This window comes from Echeneis naucrates, chromosome 14 (assembly GCF_900963305.1).
Source record: "Echeneis naucrates chromosome 14, fEcheNa1.1, whole genome shotgun sequence".
In the NCBI taxonomy this organism is placed as follows: domain Eukaryota; kingdom Metazoa; phylum Chordata; class Actinopteri; order Carangiformes; family Echeneidae; genus Echeneis; species Echeneis naucrates.
The window spans coordinates 932,585-953,388 of NC_042524.1; the positions used below are offsets into that span (position 1 = coordinate 932,585).

General features: G+C 46.1%; 1 protein-coding gene across 3 annotated transcripts; it reads right to left on the minus strand.

The window, feature by feature from the left end:
* Positions 1 to 337: 337 nt before the first annotated feature.
* On the minus strand, positions 338 to 20,198 carry LOC115054223 (rho GTPase-activating protein 7). 3 transcript variants are annotated; one of them, XM_029519319.1, is made up of 17 exons: positions 19,902 to 20,188; positions 12,522 to 12,593; positions 12,370 to 12,448; positions 11,840 to 11,903; positions 10,839 to 11,368; positions 10,157 to 10,376; positions 9,379 to 9,783; positions 8,751 to 9,085; positions 7,475 to 7,651; positions 5,837 to 5,996; positions 5,552 to 5,750; positions 5,033 to 5,246; positions 4,005 to 4,119; positions 3,693 to 3,935; positions 3,024 to 3,253; positions 2,462 to 2,635; positions 338 to 1,432 (listed from the first exon to the last, which is right to left on the minus strand). In XM_029519319.1, exons 1-17 carry the CDS (start codon positions 19,912 to 19,914, stop codon positions 1,324 to 1,326), a joined length of 3,339 nt encoding a protein of 1,112 aa, XP_029375179.1. In that variant the 5' UTR covers positions 19,915 to 20,188; the 3' UTR covers positions 338 to 1,323. The 3 variants fall into 3 exon arrangements, with proteins under 3 accessions (XP_029375179.1, XP_029375178.1, XP_029375180.1); XM_029519318.1 differs by having other exon boundaries at positions 7,475 to 7,654; positions 19,902 to 20,187; XM_029519320.1 differs by lacking the exons at positions 338 to 1,432; positions 2,462 to 2,635; positions 3,024 to 3,253 and having other exon boundaries at positions 3,260 to 3,935; positions 7,475 to 7,654; positions 19,902 to 20,198.
* Positions 20,199 to 20,804: the final 606 nt, after the last annotated feature.

The following is a 20,804-nucleotide window of genomic DNA, read 5'->3' on the forward strand; positions in this document are numbered from 1 at the left end:
TTCAAATCCTGTTTAGATGGCGGTACATCGTCCTCGCCACAGGAAGTATTTTCACCTCACAATTTGCCGCTGAGTGATTTTAGTCGATCTCGGAGATGAATCGATAAGTCATGCAAATCAGTCTTAAGCAAATCACACACAAGTGGGAGTCGTGGCGTCGGCGGTGGGCGTTATTAATCTCTTGTGTTTCAGAGGCACAGTGTGGCTCCTCATCCTCACACTGGCTGCTGCCCCCCCCCTCCACGGCTTCCTCACAAATTACAGTCAGTAATCTGTTTGGCAGAGACGAGGAGCCGGGGGGGGGCACAGTCACTGGGAAAAACAACAGGAAACAGTCTGAGCAAAATAAACGCTTTAATTAGGTGTTTGGCAACTGATAAATTTAGATTTCACACACATACACGCACAAAATAAGATTTTCTGAAAGCTCAAAATTAAATAAACGTATCTGTTATATAAGAAATTTGTCTTTAGATAAACATTAAATAATCTGAAATGTGATGGATTAAATCAACATTAACGTTGGAAATGAAGCGACGCCCCGAGACATCACGGAAGAATAAATACAAAACCTTCGAAGTTCTGCTCGGGCATCCGTCACAGCTTCCAACGCACAGTCATGAAAAGGAAGCCGTCGTCGTCCTCCCGCCGTGCAGTGAGGCCTCCATCAATTCACAACTTTGACGCGCTTCTTCAAAGTCATGCAACCGTGGAGCCGTCCTGTGGAGAGGTAGATATCGGCCGCCTTTCTACTGTCTCACTCGTGCGTTTTGTTGCAGAGCGCGTCGAATTCACACCGACAAAAACAAAAAAAGGGCAGGCGGCGTGCTAATTCCTCGTCACGGCTGGATCCGGCCTCGTCTAAACGGAGGGCGGCTGGATTTGAGTTCAGTTCTGTTTGTCAACGCGGCGCCGTGTCTCCCTTTGTTTCTGGTTGCAGGTTTGATGCAGCACGGTTTTCTCTTTTCTCTGTCGAAGCTGAAAAGCCTGTTTCCTGTCTCTTTTTTCTGCCATGTGTTTCCTCCCTGCTGCAGATACAGGAAATACTTTTCCTCCTTCACTGTCCACTCGCCTCATCCTGACCAGAGGTCACATCAGGCCGCGGCTCGTCAACGTCAGTTGTGTTTCTTATTGTGAAGCGTTCAACAATCGCTGCTGGAAATCCACAAGGTTGCTTTAAAAAAAAAAAAAAAAAAAGCAGAGAGGGGCTCCAAAAGAAGAGATGAAAAATCCTCGCCGGAGGTCACCCTGTCTGCCCGCTGCATCCTGGTCCTCAGCCGGCAGTCCAATGAACTTCATCCAAAGCCTCAGCTTCTGCTGCCCTCAGATCTTGGTCTCTTTGTAGCCCGGACTGAAGGAGTCCCTGATGGACTGAAGGCTGGAAACCAGAAGATGTCCGCTCACTTTGCAGTGCCATTCCTGAGAGCGACCCCTGAGGAAGAAGAAAAGTTCAAACTTTTCAACATAAACATCCCATATGTTAACAGGGCCAGGCTTTTATTTTGAAGGGTTGATATCCATAATGTCTAACTTTGGCCCGTGCGGCCCTTTAACTGGATTTTTCTCTGCACATTCAGTCCAAACTGAACTTCCTGTCTGACGAACGTATTTCATTTCCTCTGCGGGCGATAGGATCGTTTTCAGGCCTGTACTGTAAAGAGCTGGTTGACCTTCCTGCTGTGGATCTGTTGTTTTGCCTCGAGATCTAACAAGCACTTAAAATTAACGTCACAGCAAATAAGGCGGCGAGACGCTGACGGACGATCAGCCGGAGCGCTGTCGGGAGAGGAAATTAAAGAAGAGAAGAAGCGACGCGGAAACAAAGAGCGAGCTCTCATTTTGGGTCTTTTCCTTCGTCACCATCACATCAAACTGATTTCAGCTTCAATACACAACGAAAACTGAACGTAAAACACAGTTTCACAAACTTGTTCTAGCATATTTTTTTATTTTCTAAGTGAGAAACATTCAGATTAGAAGATACTGTACAAATGAAAGCTTTTAGGAAGGTTTCCTTCCCTCCTTCTACTGCTGATGTCACATTTTTTACTCGTATCTAAGTCAGTTTTTCGAGGATGCCTCTGTTATAAATCACCAAACCTACAGTCTTTTCCTGCTCATGGTCGGGGTGGGGCGGGGCTTAAAAAGAAAAAAGCCCCTCCAGTGTGTTGATGGCAGAGCCCAGGCCGCCGTGCCAGCGCTGGCTGCCACCTGTTTTCGTGGCATCGAGGTTCGTTTGGTTTAATCAGCTGAGACAAATGGATCACGTCAGCTGCAGAAAACGCAGCTTCTCCTGAAAAGGGCTTCAACGCTCACCTACAGGGCGGCTGTAATGGCGCCGCAGAGGTCAAAGAGGTCAATATTTCTCTCAATATTCTTCTCACGGTCTCACTTCCCTGTTTTCACTCCCGTCTCATCTTAAAGCACCTTGTTCTTTAATAAGGGGGGTGTCTGTCCTCACCTGGTGTCGGTTCGACAGAGGTGCGTCAGCCGCGTCTTCCTGGTTCCTGTGGGCTCTAGCAGGTAGAGACACGAGTGGACCTGAGCCCGGATCCCCTCCATCAGGACTTCGGGTTGCTCGGTGGATACAGATGAGACGTACAGGGGACCGGAGGACGGGTCGGCCTGCCAGGTCCTAAACCGGGAGGGGGGGGGGGGAACAAAACCAGACCAGCTTACTCAGAGACGGCAGTAAAATCCTGAAATGTCCTGAAACAAAAGTTACGTCCACGAAGACGAATATGTGCATTAAAGATAAATGATCACAACAGATGCCGAAGCTTCGTGAATCAGGTCTGGGGTCTCTACTGAGGATAAAAGCCTTCAGGGTTCTCGGACCAAAACACCTAATGTGGATTAATCCGCCTCACAGAGGGAAAAGGCAGCTCGAAGCTGTTTCAGGAAGTGACTATAGGGACAGTTTTCGGTTGTTTGCTAACATGAACCGACCGACACGCCCGCCTCCTGCGTCCTCAGGAGACCCAGAGGCCTGCTGGAAGCCTGGGGCTCGCCTTGCCTCTTACCTCAGCAGCAGGTGCTCCTGGGGGGGCCGGGAGTCCAGGCCGTGGCCTCGGCTCTGTAGGAGGTACTGGTAGACTTCGCTGTCCTTGGACAAGGTCTGGATGACGGCGGCCCGGCGCAGGCTTCCCTCCCACAGCTCCGGCTCCCTCAGCAGCCGGTGCAGCAGCTCCTTCTGGGGGGCGTCCACCTCCGCCGAGGCTCGCCACATCCACAGCGGGCAGCCGTCGTCCATCTGAAGACACGAGGAGAAGGACGGTTGGGAGCTTATATCACCATGACCGAGTCCTGAGTCCTGAACTCAACATCATTTAAAAACTTGAAACTAAAAGCTGCGACCATAAATATAAAAGATGTCTTTTCACAGGTCTGTCTCAGTTCACGTGGACGTCTGTCCCGTCTCTGCTCGGCTCTGTATAAAACAGACTCTTAAAAAAGTCTGAATGTCTCTTTTACTTCTTTTTATGTTCTTTTTCATCACTTCTTTATTGGACAACCGCCCTAAAAAAACCCCCTCATTATTTTTTCTTTATCTCCGTCTCAATAATTGGTCGTATTCTGGTTTTATAAGTTCACGGTCATTATTTTTTTTACTGTTTTTTATATAGTGTGGTATTTTCCCTCCTTCTTCCTATATTTTCTCTTTTCATCATGCCTTCCTCAGGATCAGGAACCTTTTTGAAGGCCAGCTCCAGGTGCTCCGGCGCCGGCTGGCTCTCCCAGCCTCGGCTCTTCTCTCTGGCCTCCTTCAGCAGCTGCTGGGTGATCTGCTGCAGTTTGGTCCGTCTGTCCTCCTGCTGCTGCTCCTCCTCACCCCCACCCAGGCCGGGGGACGCAGGGCTCCACCCTTCTTCAGACAAGGAGTCCTCGTTGGGGCTGGTCGGACTGAGACTCTGTCCGGGCCAGAACTCTGGAAGCTGCAGAGAAGAGCGTTACAAACCCGGTTCCCGACAGCAGAACATGAAAACCTGATCTGGTTTCTGGACCTGGAAGAGGCTCTCGGCTTCGGTGATCATGTTGGCCAAACCCTGAGTGGCTGCCAGGTTCTCACTCAGGTCCCGCTGATCCGGGCAGCCCAAGCTGTACTTCCTGTGATTGGACCTGCAGCAACAACAACACCACAACAAGTTCAGCTCTTTTGTTTCCTCTAATTAGCAGAATCATCAGGTGCATTTTGACGAAACCTTTGATTATTTTCTGGAACTTCACACGAGAGAACCGAATAAATTCAGCGTCCGCTGACAGGAATCAGAATTACTGCAGCTAGAAGCTGATTTCCTGACGATTATATTTGATATCTGTTGTTTTAGAATCATGTTCACCCTCAAAGAGGAGCCGAACAGCATCGCTGCCACTGCAGCACGACAAAGGAGGGACGGCCCCGTTCTTCAGTATCTGAGACAGCCGTTGTACTTGAGGCAGGTGAGACAGACTAAGCTGTCCTTTCTGTTCCTGAACGTCCCCTTTAATTCAAACTTGGAGCTCGGATTAATGGCTGATGGGACGGAGCGTCCCCAAATAATTAAGTTGATATCGTAATGATCCAAACCAGCAGCTGTAGAAGCGTTACTGTCCTCTGCGGTTATCTGACCCGTCTCTAATTCCCCCCAACCGTTTTTTTTTTTGGACTTCCTGTCCAAACAAGCTGCCAGAAACTATCTGTCAGATCGGGGAGTTGAGCCGAGGCCAGATGCAGATTGGTAGAAGTTATGTAATGCGGTCGTTGAGTAAACTGTGCTGACAGCGTTTCATAACACACACACACAAATGTGTGTGTGTGTGTGTGTTGGGGGGGCAGCTGGGTCTGATCCAGAGCTGATGTCATGTGTGAAACTGGAAACTCTGGAAACGAAACGTCCACTGAAGCAACAAAAGGAGGAAGAAAAATATGTTTGCGTGGCACCTTAATGGCAGCGAGTGGCGGATAGCGACTAACGCACACACACATCCGGATGACCAGGAAGCCAAGCTGAACCGGAGTCTGACATCGAAGCGGCTGTTACGTGAAACTCACCTGGCCGCGTTGGCGTCCCTCTTCAGGGTGTTGAGGTGGAAGAGCGACGGCGCCAGGCAGACGGCGATGTTGGTCGGCGTCATCTGGTTCTCGTCCACGCAGGCCACCACGTCCCGCAGGAAGAGGAGCAGCATCCGCAGCGCCTCCCTGTTCTCGTCAGGAAGCAGCAAGATGGCCGCCTGGGCCGCCACCAGCTGCTGATCTTTGGGAAAATCTACAGACGGCAAAGAAACCAGAGATTTTTCGTGACGTCGCTGAGAGATCAAAAAGCCTCCAAGCAAATAAGTCCTCAACATTCCTACCCGTTCTTCAGCTAAGATGGAGGCTAATTCTAAAAACTCGCCTTTTGTTTGTGTGTTAGGAGACACACTAATATTCACACCAATCCTAACACATTTTTAGTGAGTTGTTTTAGAAGAGCAAAAAGAAAAAAGTTGTGTTTCCATGAAATAAAGACGACACTTTAACAATCAAACATCAAAGGTTGCCGTTTGTTTTCTGGGTGCTCGAGCTGCTCACATTGGTAAATGTGGAGGAAGGACTCGCAGAGCCTGCTGGTGAAGATCGGTTCCGGCAGGTCTCGGAAGTACTGCTTCACCATGTCGGCGACGTCGAAGGCGGGCTGGCCGCCGTACGAGACGCCGTCGGGGTCGGACTCCACCAGCTCACGGAGGTTCTGGATCCGAGACTTCACCCCGGACTTCCGGAAAAGTCCCACCTGAGAGAAAACACGACAGATAAGTTGAAGAAGTTTGGATGTTGGGGCTTAATTGTGTGTTGTTGTGTTGTTTTTTTAGTCTTCACCTGGTCCAGACATTCGGTCTTCAGGTAGACCAGGGCCCGGAGGATGCTGGGAGGAAGCGGCTCTCCCGTCTGCTGGACGTTGAGGAGCAGAGGAACCCCGAACACCCGCCGGTCCTTCGTGTCCGTCACCTTGGTCTTCCTCCGAGGTTTAGGAACCGTCCTGCAGGAGACAGACTTTCAGAATCTGCTCGGCTGATGTTTTATTTCAGGCGACTGTCACGGAGGGGAAAGTTCTGGAGATGGATGTTTGCTCAAAAAGTGCTTTTTTTTTTCTTTTTTTTTTTCCACAAACATCTTGGGAATTTGTAACGCTCCATTTGGCTGCTGCTGGATCTGGTTTCTTTTGAAGGAAGAGCCAAATAAACATTTTCTGATTACATAAATCCCCAGTGATCGCTCAGACGTGCTCAAATCAACACTGCAGGAAAACGGAAAGCTTGTTCACGTTTCTGAAACGACATCACTGATTGAGTTCTTTTTTATTTCCTTTCCAAATACAAGAGATCCGGATTCTCCGTTTCTTTTTCCTTGTAGATAAAAAATATGAAAATGACCTTTTCAGCCAAAAGAACAGATTATAATTCAGATCACTGTTGTGTTTGTGTTTTTCCACGTTGATTGTCTTTTGTGTTTCTGTTGTTTCCCCATTTGTCCTTCACAGCCACCGTACATGAACTCAGTTAGCTCGTGATCACGTTATTTATTAAACTTTTAAGTGTGTCTGTCAGAAAAACCAGCTGTAGGTCTTAAATTGAGACTCGACCTGCCGCTCAGCCAGAGGACGAGGACGTTGTCGTCATCGTGTTGAGGCGAGGACACTGTTCACAAAAAGATCATTTGCACTTCACACTTTGTGCTCTTTCCAAACTCCGGCTCTGTCCAGCGAGCGTCGGCCTTTCTCTCCTTTTTTCCCGTCAGAAGCTGAACGTTCCCTCGCTTTCATCGGGGCTCACTGAAGTCTGACTGTCAAACGGTGCAGTTTGAAATCCTAAAAAAAACAGGAAGCTGCTGCTGCTGCAGAGCAGGCGTTTGAAAATTAAATCCGAAAATATCCACGAAGGATAATTTCATTAGGATGGTTTTCTGTTCGCTGCGTGGCCTGACCTCTCTGAGTGGAACACGCTTGGCAAAAAATCTAATTGGTTTTTCTAGCAAAGCATAAAACTAGCAGGTTGTGTGTTTACATGGAGCACAATAAGAACACAAATCATCCGCAGCGTAAACGGGCAGAATATATAATATCAATGTTACCTTTCTCTTAAAAATGAATTTGGCTCCATTTTGCTGTAGAGCTTATTCTGAAAAGAATTTAAAAAAGCAAAACGGTGATCTCGTTAAATCGATGTGTGTCGATAATGAGCGAAAACATCCGGCAAGCTTCAGTCGGTTTATTAAAGAAGGCGGCCCTCATGGTTTGCTGCTGGAGCTCTTTTTTATTTAAGGTACACCTTTTAAAGTTCATGAACAATGAATGAATTACCCCCCAACCTGCCCTCCTTTCCTTGAAGAGGTTTTTCTCCAGGAGGAAAATAATCGCAGAGCACCGTTGTTTTGTTTCTGCAGCTCAACCTCTGCTGAGCCTTCACTATGATTTTCATCCTTCAAAACAGAGACACACAAACGCACAACAGTTCTTACCAGTTCCAGCCCTGCTTGCTGGACGGGGAGTATCTGTCCATCAGAGCGGTGAGCTTCAGCAGCGAGAGCTTCTGCAGCAGCAGGAACTGGGAGACGGTCTGGTTGTCCACCCCCGGACCGCCGGGCGGCCGGGGGGGCAGGCTCTGCTCGCTGCACCAGTGTGGCTGCTGGCTCACCCTGCTGGACGACACACAACCGGGACGTTTGAGCGCAACACACCGATGTGAATACGGACGGTTCATCTGAGCGCTGCTTGTCAATGAATTCATTCAGAAACCATCAAACTCTTCTGATCTGTTTAGACGCCTCCAACAAACAGATCTATTAAAGTGCTGACTGACGGAAGATTCTAATGTGCTTCACTTTTTCTTTTTTATCCATTCAACCGTTTTCCCTCCTAATGTGGAGCGTTTGTCTGAAAGTCGTTTGCTGCCTGGATCCAAAGAGTTTATCATCTGAAACAGACGTTCACAAAGAGCAGTGAGTTCAAACCCTGTTGAATGTGATGTTTGCCAAACAGGCCAGTCTGCTGAGTATTCAGCCGCACACATTAAATCCACTCAGGAAATATGGCTAAATTATTGGACGCCTGATTGATCCTCGTTAATATTTCTGATTTTTATCGATCTTCTCTTTGGTATTGTCACCCACAATATTTACATTTCAAAAATAAAAATATTCAGATGTTAAACACGAAGCTTTAGCACTGTCAGATTTGAAATGAAGCAGTTTGAGCTTTAGAAGCCAACTAATAATTAAGATGAATCCTTCATCTGCATTTAAATTATACAGTATTAATGCCTCTGATCATTTTGATGAACCAGGGTGTGCGAACAGTTCATATAAATACACATAATTGTGTGTTTATATTAAAGAGCAACCTGCAGCAGCGAACAGTGATGATGTGGCTGCTTTTTACACCGAAGAAGAAGCTTCATAACTTTTTATTGCTCATATCTGAGAACAAATGTGCAACAACTAACAGTTATTAGAGCAGCATTATTAAAAAAAAGCAATCTAAACTACACAACACTTCATCTTAAGTGCTTCCCAATAACTTCAGTCTTTCTTTGGGAATAAAAGCCCCTTTAGTGTCCTGCTTACACTTCCAAATGTCCAGAGCTGCTTTCACTGTAAATGGGTTTTATTTGTCAGACTGGATTTTGAATTATCGTTCTCATAACTTTGAGTTATTCTTAACCAGCACTTTAAATTATATTTGTTCTGATATATGAATGTTCAGTTTTCATTCCTCTTGTTCTCCTGACTCTCTCACCTGCTCCTCGGCTGCGGTGATCTGGACTTCACCTCCTTCCTGTTCGCTGGTGCCTTCTCACAGCTCTCCTCCTCCTCCGCCTCCTCCGCCTCTGGATGCTGCATCTCCAGGTGAATGTGGCTGGGGGAGGACGGGCAGAGGGAGGCAGCCGAGGGGCAGTGGGCCGGGGAGTCCCGGGTGGAGGAAGACGAAGACGAGGAGGAGGAGCCTCTCTGACGGTCGTCCTCGGACAGGTTCTCTGACCAGGCAGAGACCATCTGTTGGAGGTTGCTGATTGTCTCCAAGACGCTGTCCAGAGCGGAGAAGACATCCTCGTTCGCCAGCAGCCGACTCACCTGAGAGACAGAAAAATCACGTGTGAGACAGCGAAAACTTTCCAGGCAGGACGCGGTTACTTTGATCTTTTCTGGTCGAAGTGATTGAATTTTGGTTTCTGTGGACGAACTTAAATTAAAAAAAAAAAAAAACCTCTGATCAGCCATCATGACCTTTGACCCTTGTGGACCTTTAATTTCCCCCTTTGACCTGTAATCGTGGCTCACAGGTTATCTAATTTGTAAAGAAGGAGAAAAAAATCCCTGAAAAGAAAATACATTTACAACAGAGTGAAAGAAGGCCGTGGGCCTACCTGAGACTCCTCCCCCATCCGTTCTACGTTGCGCCCGCTGCCGCCTCCTTCACTTCCTGACAGCTGCTGGCTGTTGGGCACGTTGTCGTAGATGCTCAACCGATGATCCAGCACGGCGAGCGTGCTGGGGCCGCAGGAAGACGAGTCCGGTGGCTCCTGGTTGCCGGAGGCCAGTGATGACACACCGCGGCGGCAGCTACTCCGCCCCCGGCAGCCGTGGAAGCTCCCGGTCCTCCAGTTGACGGAGGAGTCGTCGATGACGGGCGACAGGAGGGGGTGTTTGTGCGCCAAGGAGGTGGGGAAGGTCCCCGGTTTGTGTCCGTGGGGGATGTGGAAGATCTGAGTCTCATGGCTGCTGCTGCTGCTGCTGTTGCTGTTGTTGTTGTTGACCTGGTTGCTGTAATCCTTTACGGGAAAATAAACAAAAACAAGATGTAAAACAAATACAGAGTAGAAGTGAACTATACTTTTCTGGTTGAGATCATGAAGAAGATTTATTTGTACATCTCTCTCAGGGGGAGCTGACTGCTTCGCTGTGAGATCACAAAGTTCATGAAGTCCTAACGGCTGCTTTTAAGGCTGTTTCTGATGCGTTCACTGTACGCTGCGCTTTAATGTTCCGTGTCACAGACTCTTACACCGACAGGCCAAAGTGACGAAGCAACAGTCTGTCACTAACAGAAAAAAACAGAAACTCTTCACATCCCTCTCAGGTGTTTCTCAGATGGAACTGCTGCGTCATATGACGTCATCATTGGATCAGACCTTCTGGACTGACCTCTGTGTGGTTCTGGTTGTAACGCGGTCCACCGCCGACCCCGGCGCCGCTGTTGGAGCGTTTGCAGTTGCTCCTGACGCGGGTGATTGGGCTGGGCGTGCTGACGGTGCTGCTGCTCTCTGATTGGCTGTTACTGCTGCTGCTGCTGCTGCTGCTGATGGTGTGAGGAGTTGACGGCGAGGAGGACGTCCGCCTGTCGGGACGACTGGGGACGTCCAGCCTGAGATCAGAGACAAAAGGGTTAATGTCCATAAGAAGATATATTTGTGGTTTAAGAAAGAAAAACCTTCTCAGTGTAGTTTCGTATTTCCTTTTTCAGGCCTCTATCTGGGAGCAAAAGGTCAGTCAGCCAATCGGAAGAGATGATCTGAGGCTCTCTTCTGATTGGCTTATCTTCATCTAAAAAATGTTGTATTTCAGACTGAGACCATAAACTCATCAGGAAAACGTTTACTGAGGAGGAGGAGGGACATTTTCCCATAGCCCTGATCCTGATCCCGGTCCTGGCCCTAATTCTGATCCTGATCCTGATCCTGATCCTGGTCCTGGCCCTGATTCTGATTCTGATCCTGGTCCTGGCCCTGATCCTGATCCCGGTCCTGGCCCTAATTCTGATCCTGATCCTGATCCTGGTCCTGGCCCTGATTCTGATCCTGGTCCTGGTCCTGGTCCTGGTCCTCACCTTGATGGGCAGTGCAGCCTCTCCAGCCCCTCCTCCTCCTGGATCAGGACCGGTCCACTGATAAGGTGGCGGGTCCGGGTGGGTCCAGATCTCAGCCTCAGGTTCTCCATCCTCTTCAGCAGGCTGCCGGACTTCCTCCTGGGCGGTTTGTCCGGGTGGCGGCCTTCGGTCTCCAGGCTGACGGTGGAGGGGGAGCCCCCGCCGCTCTCTCCGGGGGAGGGGGGTCCGCTGAGGGAGGTGTCCGGGGAGGGGGAGCAGCAGGAGGAGCTCCTGCTGGTCTCCCGGTCTTCGGCGGCCTCCCTGCGGCCCTTCTGGGGTCCGTCCTGGCCTTCGCTGTCGGTGCTGCTGGAGCTGCGGCTGGAGTGGAGATCATGGCGTTCGCTGACGTCACACAGAGACACGCCCACGGGGGCGTCGCCCAAACAGAGCACCTGAGCCGCGGAGTCCAGGCGCCTCCACTGGCGGGAAGACCGGTCAAAGGTCCAGAGGGGGCTGATGGCGCACAGGTCCTCCTCATCACTGGCCCCCCCCTACAGGAAACAACAACAACACAACATCAACACAGTCTGCGAACACAACCAGCCTCTCAAACAAACACACAGAAGTGTTTTCCATCATTTAAACAAACAGGTTTCATATGGAGTCGTTTGTTTGTTGGATTAAATAATTATTTTATTTTTATTGATTTCAAACATCAAAATGTTTTTACAAAGTTAAAGGTCAGTATTATAATGTCTCCAGTCTTTTATTTTGAAGGGTAAGAGGGTATTCTTCAATATCTAAGTTGATGACACATTCGAGAAGCTGCTGTAATGAACTTTTGTTTTTACTGTTTCTACTTTGAGGCGTTAAATGGAAATAACGTGGCAAAAGTATGAAATGAACCGAAATAAATAACAATTGAATTTAAATTTTAAATGACCTAACACTAACTAACCCTGATCATCTGTTGGAAACATCTGATGTTTTCAAGGCACACTTCATGGCGTGTCAACACTCACCCGCCGTTTGGATCGTCGCAGTTCCAGCCTCATTTCCAAACATTTGTTTAAAGTGCTTAACCTCCTGTGACAGGAAGCAGGAGAAGAAGAAAGAAGCATGGCGGTTAGTAACCCCGTCCTATGATTATTATCATCATCACGTGGAGGTTTGTGCATGATTGAGACTTTCTATAAACGGCATTATCTCTTTTTTTTATACGTTTTTGGGTTTTGAACTCCAGCTGTGGCCTTTGAGACCAGAACTCTGGACCAGCAGGAGAAATTAGCCTCCTCCTCTTCTTCTTCTGTTATTTCAAGTGAAATTCAATTATTTTCCGATTATCTGTATTTCTGACATTCAAAATGATTTAATTTAAATGAGGTTTGGAGTCAGTAATGTGTGGAGCTGTTGAGCTGGGGTATAAAACAAACCCACTAGACTCAGGTTCGATTCCAGGTCAGCTGGACTTGACCACGTTAAAGGTCTAATCTAACACGACAAGCTCACGCATGTGTGCTGCGTTCACTGCCCGTCGTGGAGGACGAGTTACCTGCAGAGCGAATCAATGGCGTCCTTATCCAGGAAGCGGTGGTCGGCCTTCGCCCGCTCGATGTCCACGGACCTGCAGTCTGACACACAAACAGACGGATGACAACAGCTCGGACTCTGCAGGCTGACGGACACACAAAGCTTGGTGTTTACCTTTGAATAACTGCACATACTGAGGGAATCCGGCCGCTCGCAGCCAATCACGGGCCTCCTTGGCTTCGATCTCTGCAAACAGAGAGAAGGAAAACAGAATTTGATTCAATTAAAAGTCATTTCATGCTCCGGCCACTTCGAGAGGCCAAATATTTGCACTTCATCAGTCGCCTGTTTATGGAGTTTAATTAAATTTGCATTTGTGTAAAAAAAAAAGAGAAGAAAAGAAAAAGAATTCAGGCTTTTAATTATCTTTGAGGCCAAAGAGGCCATTTTAATTACTGCTAATTGGCTGACAGGAAGAGAGGCTTTTTTCATGTCGTCTCCTCTTCATCTTCGATCCATCTGCCCCTCCTCAGTTTTAACATTTCAGAGTGAAGCTGATGAAAAAGGGGGTTTTTACTTTGAACACAAACACACACAGTGTATGTGTTTGATTTGAATGACTCCCTACGACAGGACCAAAGACATCACTTATCTTACCATCACGTTACCCATCTCTGGATTTATGTTTGATGTAAAGATGTACGTTTTTATGATATATTAATCAACATACATGTGACGTTTTTTGTACTTTCTATACAATCTGCACATTGTGGGAAAAGTTTCTCCGACTTTGGATCCCTAACCCTAACCCTAACCCTAACCCTAACCCAGTTTATTAAAATATAATAAGACTTTTGTATTTATGTGGAACATATAAATAAGAATATATAATATAAATATATTGTTGTAATTTATTCCAGGTTGCATATAAAAGCTTACATAAAAGCTTATTTTCCCGCCACATTACAACCATGACGGACAGTTTGGTTCAGACCGTTCCTGCAGATTGATTTTGTCTAAATCTTTAAATGTATTTTGCTTCATTTCCAAACCCAAATTCAGTGTCTGACAGAAACCTGTTTGGTTGTTTAAAACAACATAATGAGTGACTGCGGCACACCCTGGCTGGTTGGGCATCACCAAAACTGCCAGCATGTATCCTAGCAACTGTGTCCCTCGCTCGTTGCCATGGGGAACACAGGCTCCGATTTCCACAAACATGATGGTTTTGAAAAGTTGTACGTTAAATTTCTGTATCAATTTAGTTCAAATTCCTTTACGCAAAAAGTGGCCCATGAAAATTATCCATAGAGTTCAAAACAACAGCTGGTAAGTTAACTTATCTTGACGCCAGCGTTGGCTATGTAGCGACAGCAAACCTTACTAATAGCACCTTTAAAGACGTGCTTCACACAGGATGAACTCACGCTTGTTCTAGTGCAGTGGATACACGAAGAAGCAGTTTTCAAAAAGGCTGGATGGAGGAAAACAAAACAAAATATGGAGCACTGAAGCATAAAAAGGAGTTTTGTAGATTCAGGACATTAAAATTCAGCAGCAACTGAAGTCGGGCTGCAGAGCTCAGAAAGAGGAAGTGGATTTTTCTGACGGGTCTCAAAATATTTGTCCAGCCCTCCCTGAAATGTTAAACTTTCTTTCTCTGCGTGCAGAAGAGGCCCGTCGTGGGTAGAATATCGCCAAGGGCATTTCTTGTTTTCATATTAAGACGGCGTTAAATAAGGCCAACAGTAGCTGCCGCTAAAGAACAACAGCAGCAGTTTGACCGTGACCGATCGGTTCTTCAAACGCTTCCTTGTCTGTTTCTCTGTTGTGTGTTTATTCATTCATCTCAGACGAATGAGGGATGCTTAATTCACGTTTAAACTTCTCAAAAGTTGGCCTGATATTCACTTGACAGCAGGATGGAAACTTATCCTGGGGGCGAGGGGGGGTTGGGATGACACAAAGCAGATGGCCGAGATATGTAAACACTGTGTGTTTCTTCAGAATGACAGAAAGAAAAACCTGAAAAAGGAATTGACCAAAAGTCAGGAAGCCAGGCGGAGGACGTTAAACTCGGAGGAATGAACATTCAGCTGCTGGTTAAACATCAGAGCGCCGATCCCGCACTCCGGCGTCACCATGGCGATGTGACATCTGCGACAGAAAAAGAATCAAGTACGTTTGAAGACCGGCGGACTGGCTTCTGAAAATCCAGAGAGGGATGTGAGGCAGAGCCCTGAACTTTAAGCAAAGAAATCCTGCCGCCTTCTTCAACTACTGGGTTTAACCTCCCAGTTCACAACTTCGTGGGGGTCAGAGGTTAAAAAGCATCCTGCCATTTAAACCAGCTCTCCACTTTAAAAGGCCCAATATCAGAGGCAGCAGAGCTCAGAGAGGTTAACGCCTGCAGGAAACATCTGAGCAGGGAAACAGAATAATTGTTGTTAACAGAATTATCTGAGTACAGAATTCACTGGAGGGCAGCTGTGGATAAAAATGGATTACAGTTTAGCTGGAAGCGTTGGACTGTGTTCAAAGCAGGGGAGTCAATAGATCCAAAGAAAAGAAAAGTTGATTTTTTTTCTTCCTCCAACCAGGACAAATTAGAAATTTAGACCTTGAAACGCAGAAGTCAGAGAAGTCACGATCAGTAAACGTCACACAGCGTGCCCGTGTTTACCGAGCGACCTTCACCTACGAGCGCTCGAACATCCAGCTGCATATCAACAAGTTCGGAGGGAAAATGAGCAAATATTTGAATCCCACATTTCTCTACGGGAGACTCCGTCCATGTCAGGAGACGACGGGAGGTTCAAACAGAGCGAGGGATTCTTCCCCGTCAGAGACCTGCCGACTTAACGGAAACATCTCTGCAGGTTTTTACTGGTTCTGGATGTTGGTGCATAAACGCTGAACGCTTTCTGACTTTTCTAGCTTTAATTTGTAGTTTTCTGTGTTGTAAAACATGATAGCATGAATAACCCTCAAAGCACACACTTTGAACACAATATTATCCTGTTGTTGTTCCTTATTTTTGGGGTTATTAGTGTCAGCAGTTTTCTTTCTGTTATCAAAATGATTTCAATGCAAACTAAATGTGGAAAAGTTATTTCATCTTCCGCTTTGGATCATTTAGTTTTAGTGAAATCTTTTTGCTCTTTGAAGGTCTGCAAACGAGCAAAGTGACATCAGAACTGTCGGATATGTAATTATCTGACAACAAAGGCCTCACAAAAAAAGTGTTAAGGAATGAAATGCTGGTCCAGTTTGAAGGACAACTGACTTAATTAAATCAGTCTTCTTCGGGAAACAACAAAGACCCAATAAATACCTGATGTCGTTACAGAAGTGAACACTTTGGATCCATCATGGCCAACAATGGCCAACAATCTAGCCTCTGACTTCAGCCGCCACATTCGGGGGCCTCTCTGCATTTACGTAAGTGATGGTATCAGTCCGGGTCTGAGCCGGACCGCAGCTGGCAGCAGCCTCTTCCCTTTTCCAAATCACTTTGTCTCTGAGGAAGTTGTGATTTGGCCCCTCGGGGCACCGATAAGAGATGTGGATGTGCGATTGGGCCGCTCCACCCTGTGAGTGCCAGGAAGCCGGACTGCGCTGGACCTGGATGCTGGGAGGAACGGGGCACGGTTGGTGGGGGAGCGGGGGTTACGTGCTCGGTGGACCGTTTGTGTTTGGGTGTTTATGTTCATCTGCATCAAATGGTTTAAATGGCTAAAGTTGATTTAAGTTATGATTTATCATCAATAATAATATAATAATGTCGGTTTCTGGAGGCTTTCTGGAGCCGCTCTGGTTGCAGTTCAGGAGGAGGCCTGAGACCTTCTGTGAAGATCAGAGGTCAGCCCTCAAAACTACCTGTCTTCCTGTCCACCGGAGGGAACAGCGGCCTAAAAAGCGCTCACTGACAGGACAAAATAAACAAAAGGTCCAGGTGGAATGTTAGAATCTTCGGCGTTAAAGGGTTAAACATACTTGGGATTACATAAGGTCCAATAACTTTTGATTCCTGCAGATGATGAGAGTTTTTTGGGTTTGTGCTGCAAATGCTGCCATTTCTTTCTCTTTTTTTTCCAAGACAAACACAAGAGTGGACAGATTTCATTAAGCACTCGGAAAAAAGGCTACAGAGACTCAGACCAAATAATGGAAGGGCAAAAAAAGACAATACAGGGCCGGGCTGGTAGCCGAATGAATCCAAAGTCATTGCAGTTTCCTCACCATCTCAAACGGCCCAGTGGAATAAATAAAACTGCAATCTAGCATGAGGCCGAACACGGTGATGAATTTGACTGAAGTGACGACTTTAAATGAGCGACGGGTCACCCAGCTTGACCCGAGCAGACCGGGATCAGCCGGAGAAACTCCACAGCTACGAGAAAACGCCCGACGGAGAGCCATCAGCGAGGAAACGGGAAGGTGAAACATCAACCTGTTGGTCACGTAGAAAAGTGAACCGAAGGTGCAGTTCATCTTCACTCTAACTGTAACACACAGCTTCACGTCCACCACCGAGCAAAGACGTGAACAGGAGCGAAACTCTGAACCGCAGAAGGCCTGAACGTGTCTGCAAACTTACGGATTCGAAAGAAAAACATTTCTGCTGAATCAAACTACTAAAGTCATTTAATTAGAACATTTTAAACGGAGGGGAAGCAAAGTTTGAGGGCTTTTATCAATGTTAAACTTTCCTTTTACACTTAAAATCAGCATCAATATGAGCTGCTTATCATATATAAATGCTTCTTGTCCATTTACATTCCAGCCAAACAGTTCTGGTTCTGCTTTGAGCTTTTTGTTTAAGTGACTCAACAAGGTTTTTTTTTTTTTTTTTGGTTTAGCTGCGACACAAAGAATTTGAATTGATTTCAGCGTTTTCATCAAATTTCATAGGACCAGGTCTCTCACACACACACACACACACACACACACACACACACACACACACACACACACACACACAGAGTACGGCCTCGCCCTCAGCTGGCTGTAGAGCTGCATTAGCTCATCGCTTGCTTCACTGTAATAATTCCTGAACACTGTTGCCCTCCGTTGCTAACAACAGTCCCGGTGCGTCACGGTGCCAGTGGAAGGAACCGACAGATCACACTCAGGTTAGCCTGAGGCAAACTGGACGGACTTTAGGAGCATTTTGTAGAAACAGACATGAGACGGACCAGCGACATTCTGACGCACAGCAAACCAGCTGTCAGCAGGCCAGGCCAAACACAGAGCGAGACCAAGGTTTTGGCATTTTCTTTCATCTCGGAGCACTTCAGCTACTCCGCTCTTCCTATCTCAGGTCATCTGTCAACAGCTGCTGAGGATTGGGCCAAGAAAAAGTTTGTTCAGCCCAAATTATCTGAACTTTTAGGAAAGAGACTCACAGATAAGTTCTGCTTTACTAATCTGGCTGCAGGAAAGCTCCAATTCAGACGTCATCAGTAAGGAAACGGACGAAATGACTCAGCAGTTGACTGTGGTCGCCTTTCGGATGATTTAACTGGCATCATTTTATTCAGAAAGTTTTCTAAAACCAGGTTAGTGTTCAGCTGGAAAAGCACAGCAACTAAACTGGGAAAGAAATCACAGTATTATCCATCTGTGGTGACTACAGCTGAAGGTTTCCTTCAGCTCACTAGTTTCAGGGTGGAGACTGAAGCTGAGGGTTAGCATTTGTGTTTAGTAAGACTCAAGGTGAGTAGAAACATATTCAAAGTGATAGCAGCTCACCGTAAGTCGCAGCTAGAACTTCCTTTATTTTAAATGCAAAACTAACAAACAGACAAACAAACTGAACCCACTCTTAGCTGGAGTGATAAGCAAGCAGCTATTGATGCTAACTGTAGCTTTAACCTCCAAACAGCACCTTTAAGATTAGCTGGCACTTTCATAATAAATGGCCAGATCTGAGCTGTCGGTTTTCTCAACTTGCCCTCCATGTTATATATCTAAGTATTAAAAAAAAGGAAGTTTACAGACGCTACATTAGCCACAGTAGCATAATAATGTTAATAATGTTATGCTATATTTTTCTTCAAAGACTTAAAGCTGGTTTGCGGTTTGAACAAGTTTTATTTTCCTTTGGTCAACTTGCAGAGCTACATGTTAGTAAAATTACATCAGCTAGCATTAGCATGAGAAGCTTCCTCTGTATTTTGGTGAAGAACAGATTTAAATGATTTAAAAATTATTCTAATGTTAATTTGTTTTGTTATCTTTGAAAGTAAAAATGTGATGGTCATGTTTTCTCCCCACAACTTTCTCAGGTAACTTTAAAGCACAAAACAAGAACAACTTGATGCTATTAATCAAGCGTTGCTAAATAATTCAGAAAAGAAAAGAAAAAAACAAAAAACACCAACAATGTAAATATCTCACCTCTACAATCTGAAAGTTTAATTTCTCCCGGTGGGGGACGTTTTAAATTTTTCATGATGGACCATTTGTGCTTTTAGGTAGAACGAACTGCAGCTCATTAACCCTTCAGGAGAAACAAACGTCTTTAGAGCTCATGATGAGCGTGGGGCTGAGGGAGAATCACCAAAGTTAAGCTGTTTATGAAGGCCAAAAGTCCACTCATGTACTATTAAGATGAAGTGGTTCCATAAAGGTTTTTTTTTTCATTGAATTTATGTACGAGTCACTAAAAATACAATCTATTGAACGTAAAAAAGTCTTATTTGTGTCTCACTGACTGATATTTTTTAACCCTAAACCTTCCTAACCTAAATATCATATTTACTATGAAATATAAACTATAAATAGCCAAAATCAGCATTCAGGTGACTGAATAATTTTTTAAATGACATAAAACAGAGAAAAGCATGAAATGTTCACATTTGGGAAGCTGAAATCTGAAAGTGTTTCATCTGTCAATCATTCAAACGATGAATAAATGCTTTCAAATTAGGTTGCTCAATATCCAGAGGTGGATATCTACACACACGTGTGTATTTCTAAAGTTTAAGGCACACAAATTTATTCAACAAAGTTGGAGTTTCTGCTGTTGTATTTGGCAGGTGATTGGTTCTGTCTTATATGCCAAATTTGAAAAGTAACCCACACACATTCAGAGCGAGTCCTACGCTCTTCCTGCCAGAGAAAAAGCTTTTATTCTGCCAGAGTTCAAAATCGCGCTTCAGGCCCACGACTTTCAAACGATAAAGAACTCTCAGTCGATACCAGGATGCTTCAAATTCCTTTTTTTTATTCTTTTTTTGCGTCACAGAACGAGAACGAGCCAAGTGCATGTCGATCTTCGCCGCTCTTACTGTATTTACTGAAAGAATACGTTTGATCTCCCCCAACACAGCAGCTGTTCAGAATCCATACCCGCTCTAATCAAGGCTCAATTAGGTCCTCATTAATAACGACTCAATAGGCTAATTGGCATCGCATCAACTTAATGGATGCCATCAAACATCATTTATCAATCGTCATCAAAAAGAAAAGAGGGAGATCATGAGAATCCCATTTTTCCTCATCCGTCATAAAACATTACAGCAGAGATTTAACTGAACGTGGACTCACTTGTGATCAACATGCTTCTCAGGTCTGAGGTCTCAGATGGTTTGGACTTTAGCAGACTTCCATGTCAGCCTTTAGATTTGATGTAGGTGCAGATAGAAACAGAGACTTTTAAACGTTTAAATCCAAAAGGAGAAGTCACATATCCAGTGTGGTGTCGGAGCAGTGAAGTCCAGTTGTGCTGCTCATGTTGGGCACCGTGTTAATGAAGTCATTGTTGGAGATTTCCCCTCTCCCCTGCCACTCCCCTTCCTCTGGCCCAGACCGGACCATCTGAGCTCCAGGAGGGGGATGTCCTAAAAATAACCCAAAGGGAAACACTTCAGACACTGGAGCGCCTGCCTGCCTGCCTGAGGGGTGGGAGTGTTGGAGGAGGGTGGGGGGCTGAAATCACTTCAGATGTGGAAGAAATCACGGACAAGCTGCTAAAAAAATTTGAAATTAGAAATTTGATCTGCAAAGGGTGAGTGCAGTCGGCCGTCCCTGGGAGGAAATGATGGTTTCCCACAGCAGTGACTACGGATTTCCACAGGGCAGCTTCGAACCCGGCAATTTGTAACCCCCCGCCCCCCACTACACAACTTCCCCCTCACAATTGGCTGCTCTGAGAGTGAAATGACAATACAAATCAATACCCTCCTCTGCTCAGGCCCCACATCACGACACTCAGAGGCTAAATTTGCAAAGAGACAAGAGAGGAAATTAACAAGATGAACTTCTCCCCACTTTGAGATTGAAAACTTTCCACCAGCTCCAATCTGTGACCTCCTCATCACCTCAGATGAAATGGAAGACGTATTCGAATCGAGCAAGTTGGAGTGTCCCCCCCGACAGTGTGTAGTTCTTAAAGGTTTCATCTCGGCTCAGTCCAAGGTATGCCATTAGCATTAATGGCCTTCCATTTAA

Bases quoted from the DNA above. Each gene is read 5' to 3' on its own strand.
- LOC115054223 (XM_029519318.1), bottom strand. The intron at 12,449-12,521 runs GTAAACACCAAG...TTTGTGTGTCAG, and splicing joins GTATGTGCAGTTATTCAAAG to ACTGCAGGTCCGTGGACATC. The intron at 5,997-7,474 runs GTAAGAACTGTT...TGTCTCCTGCAG, and splicing joins AGCAAGCAGGGCTGGAACTG to GACGGTTCCTAAACCTCGGA.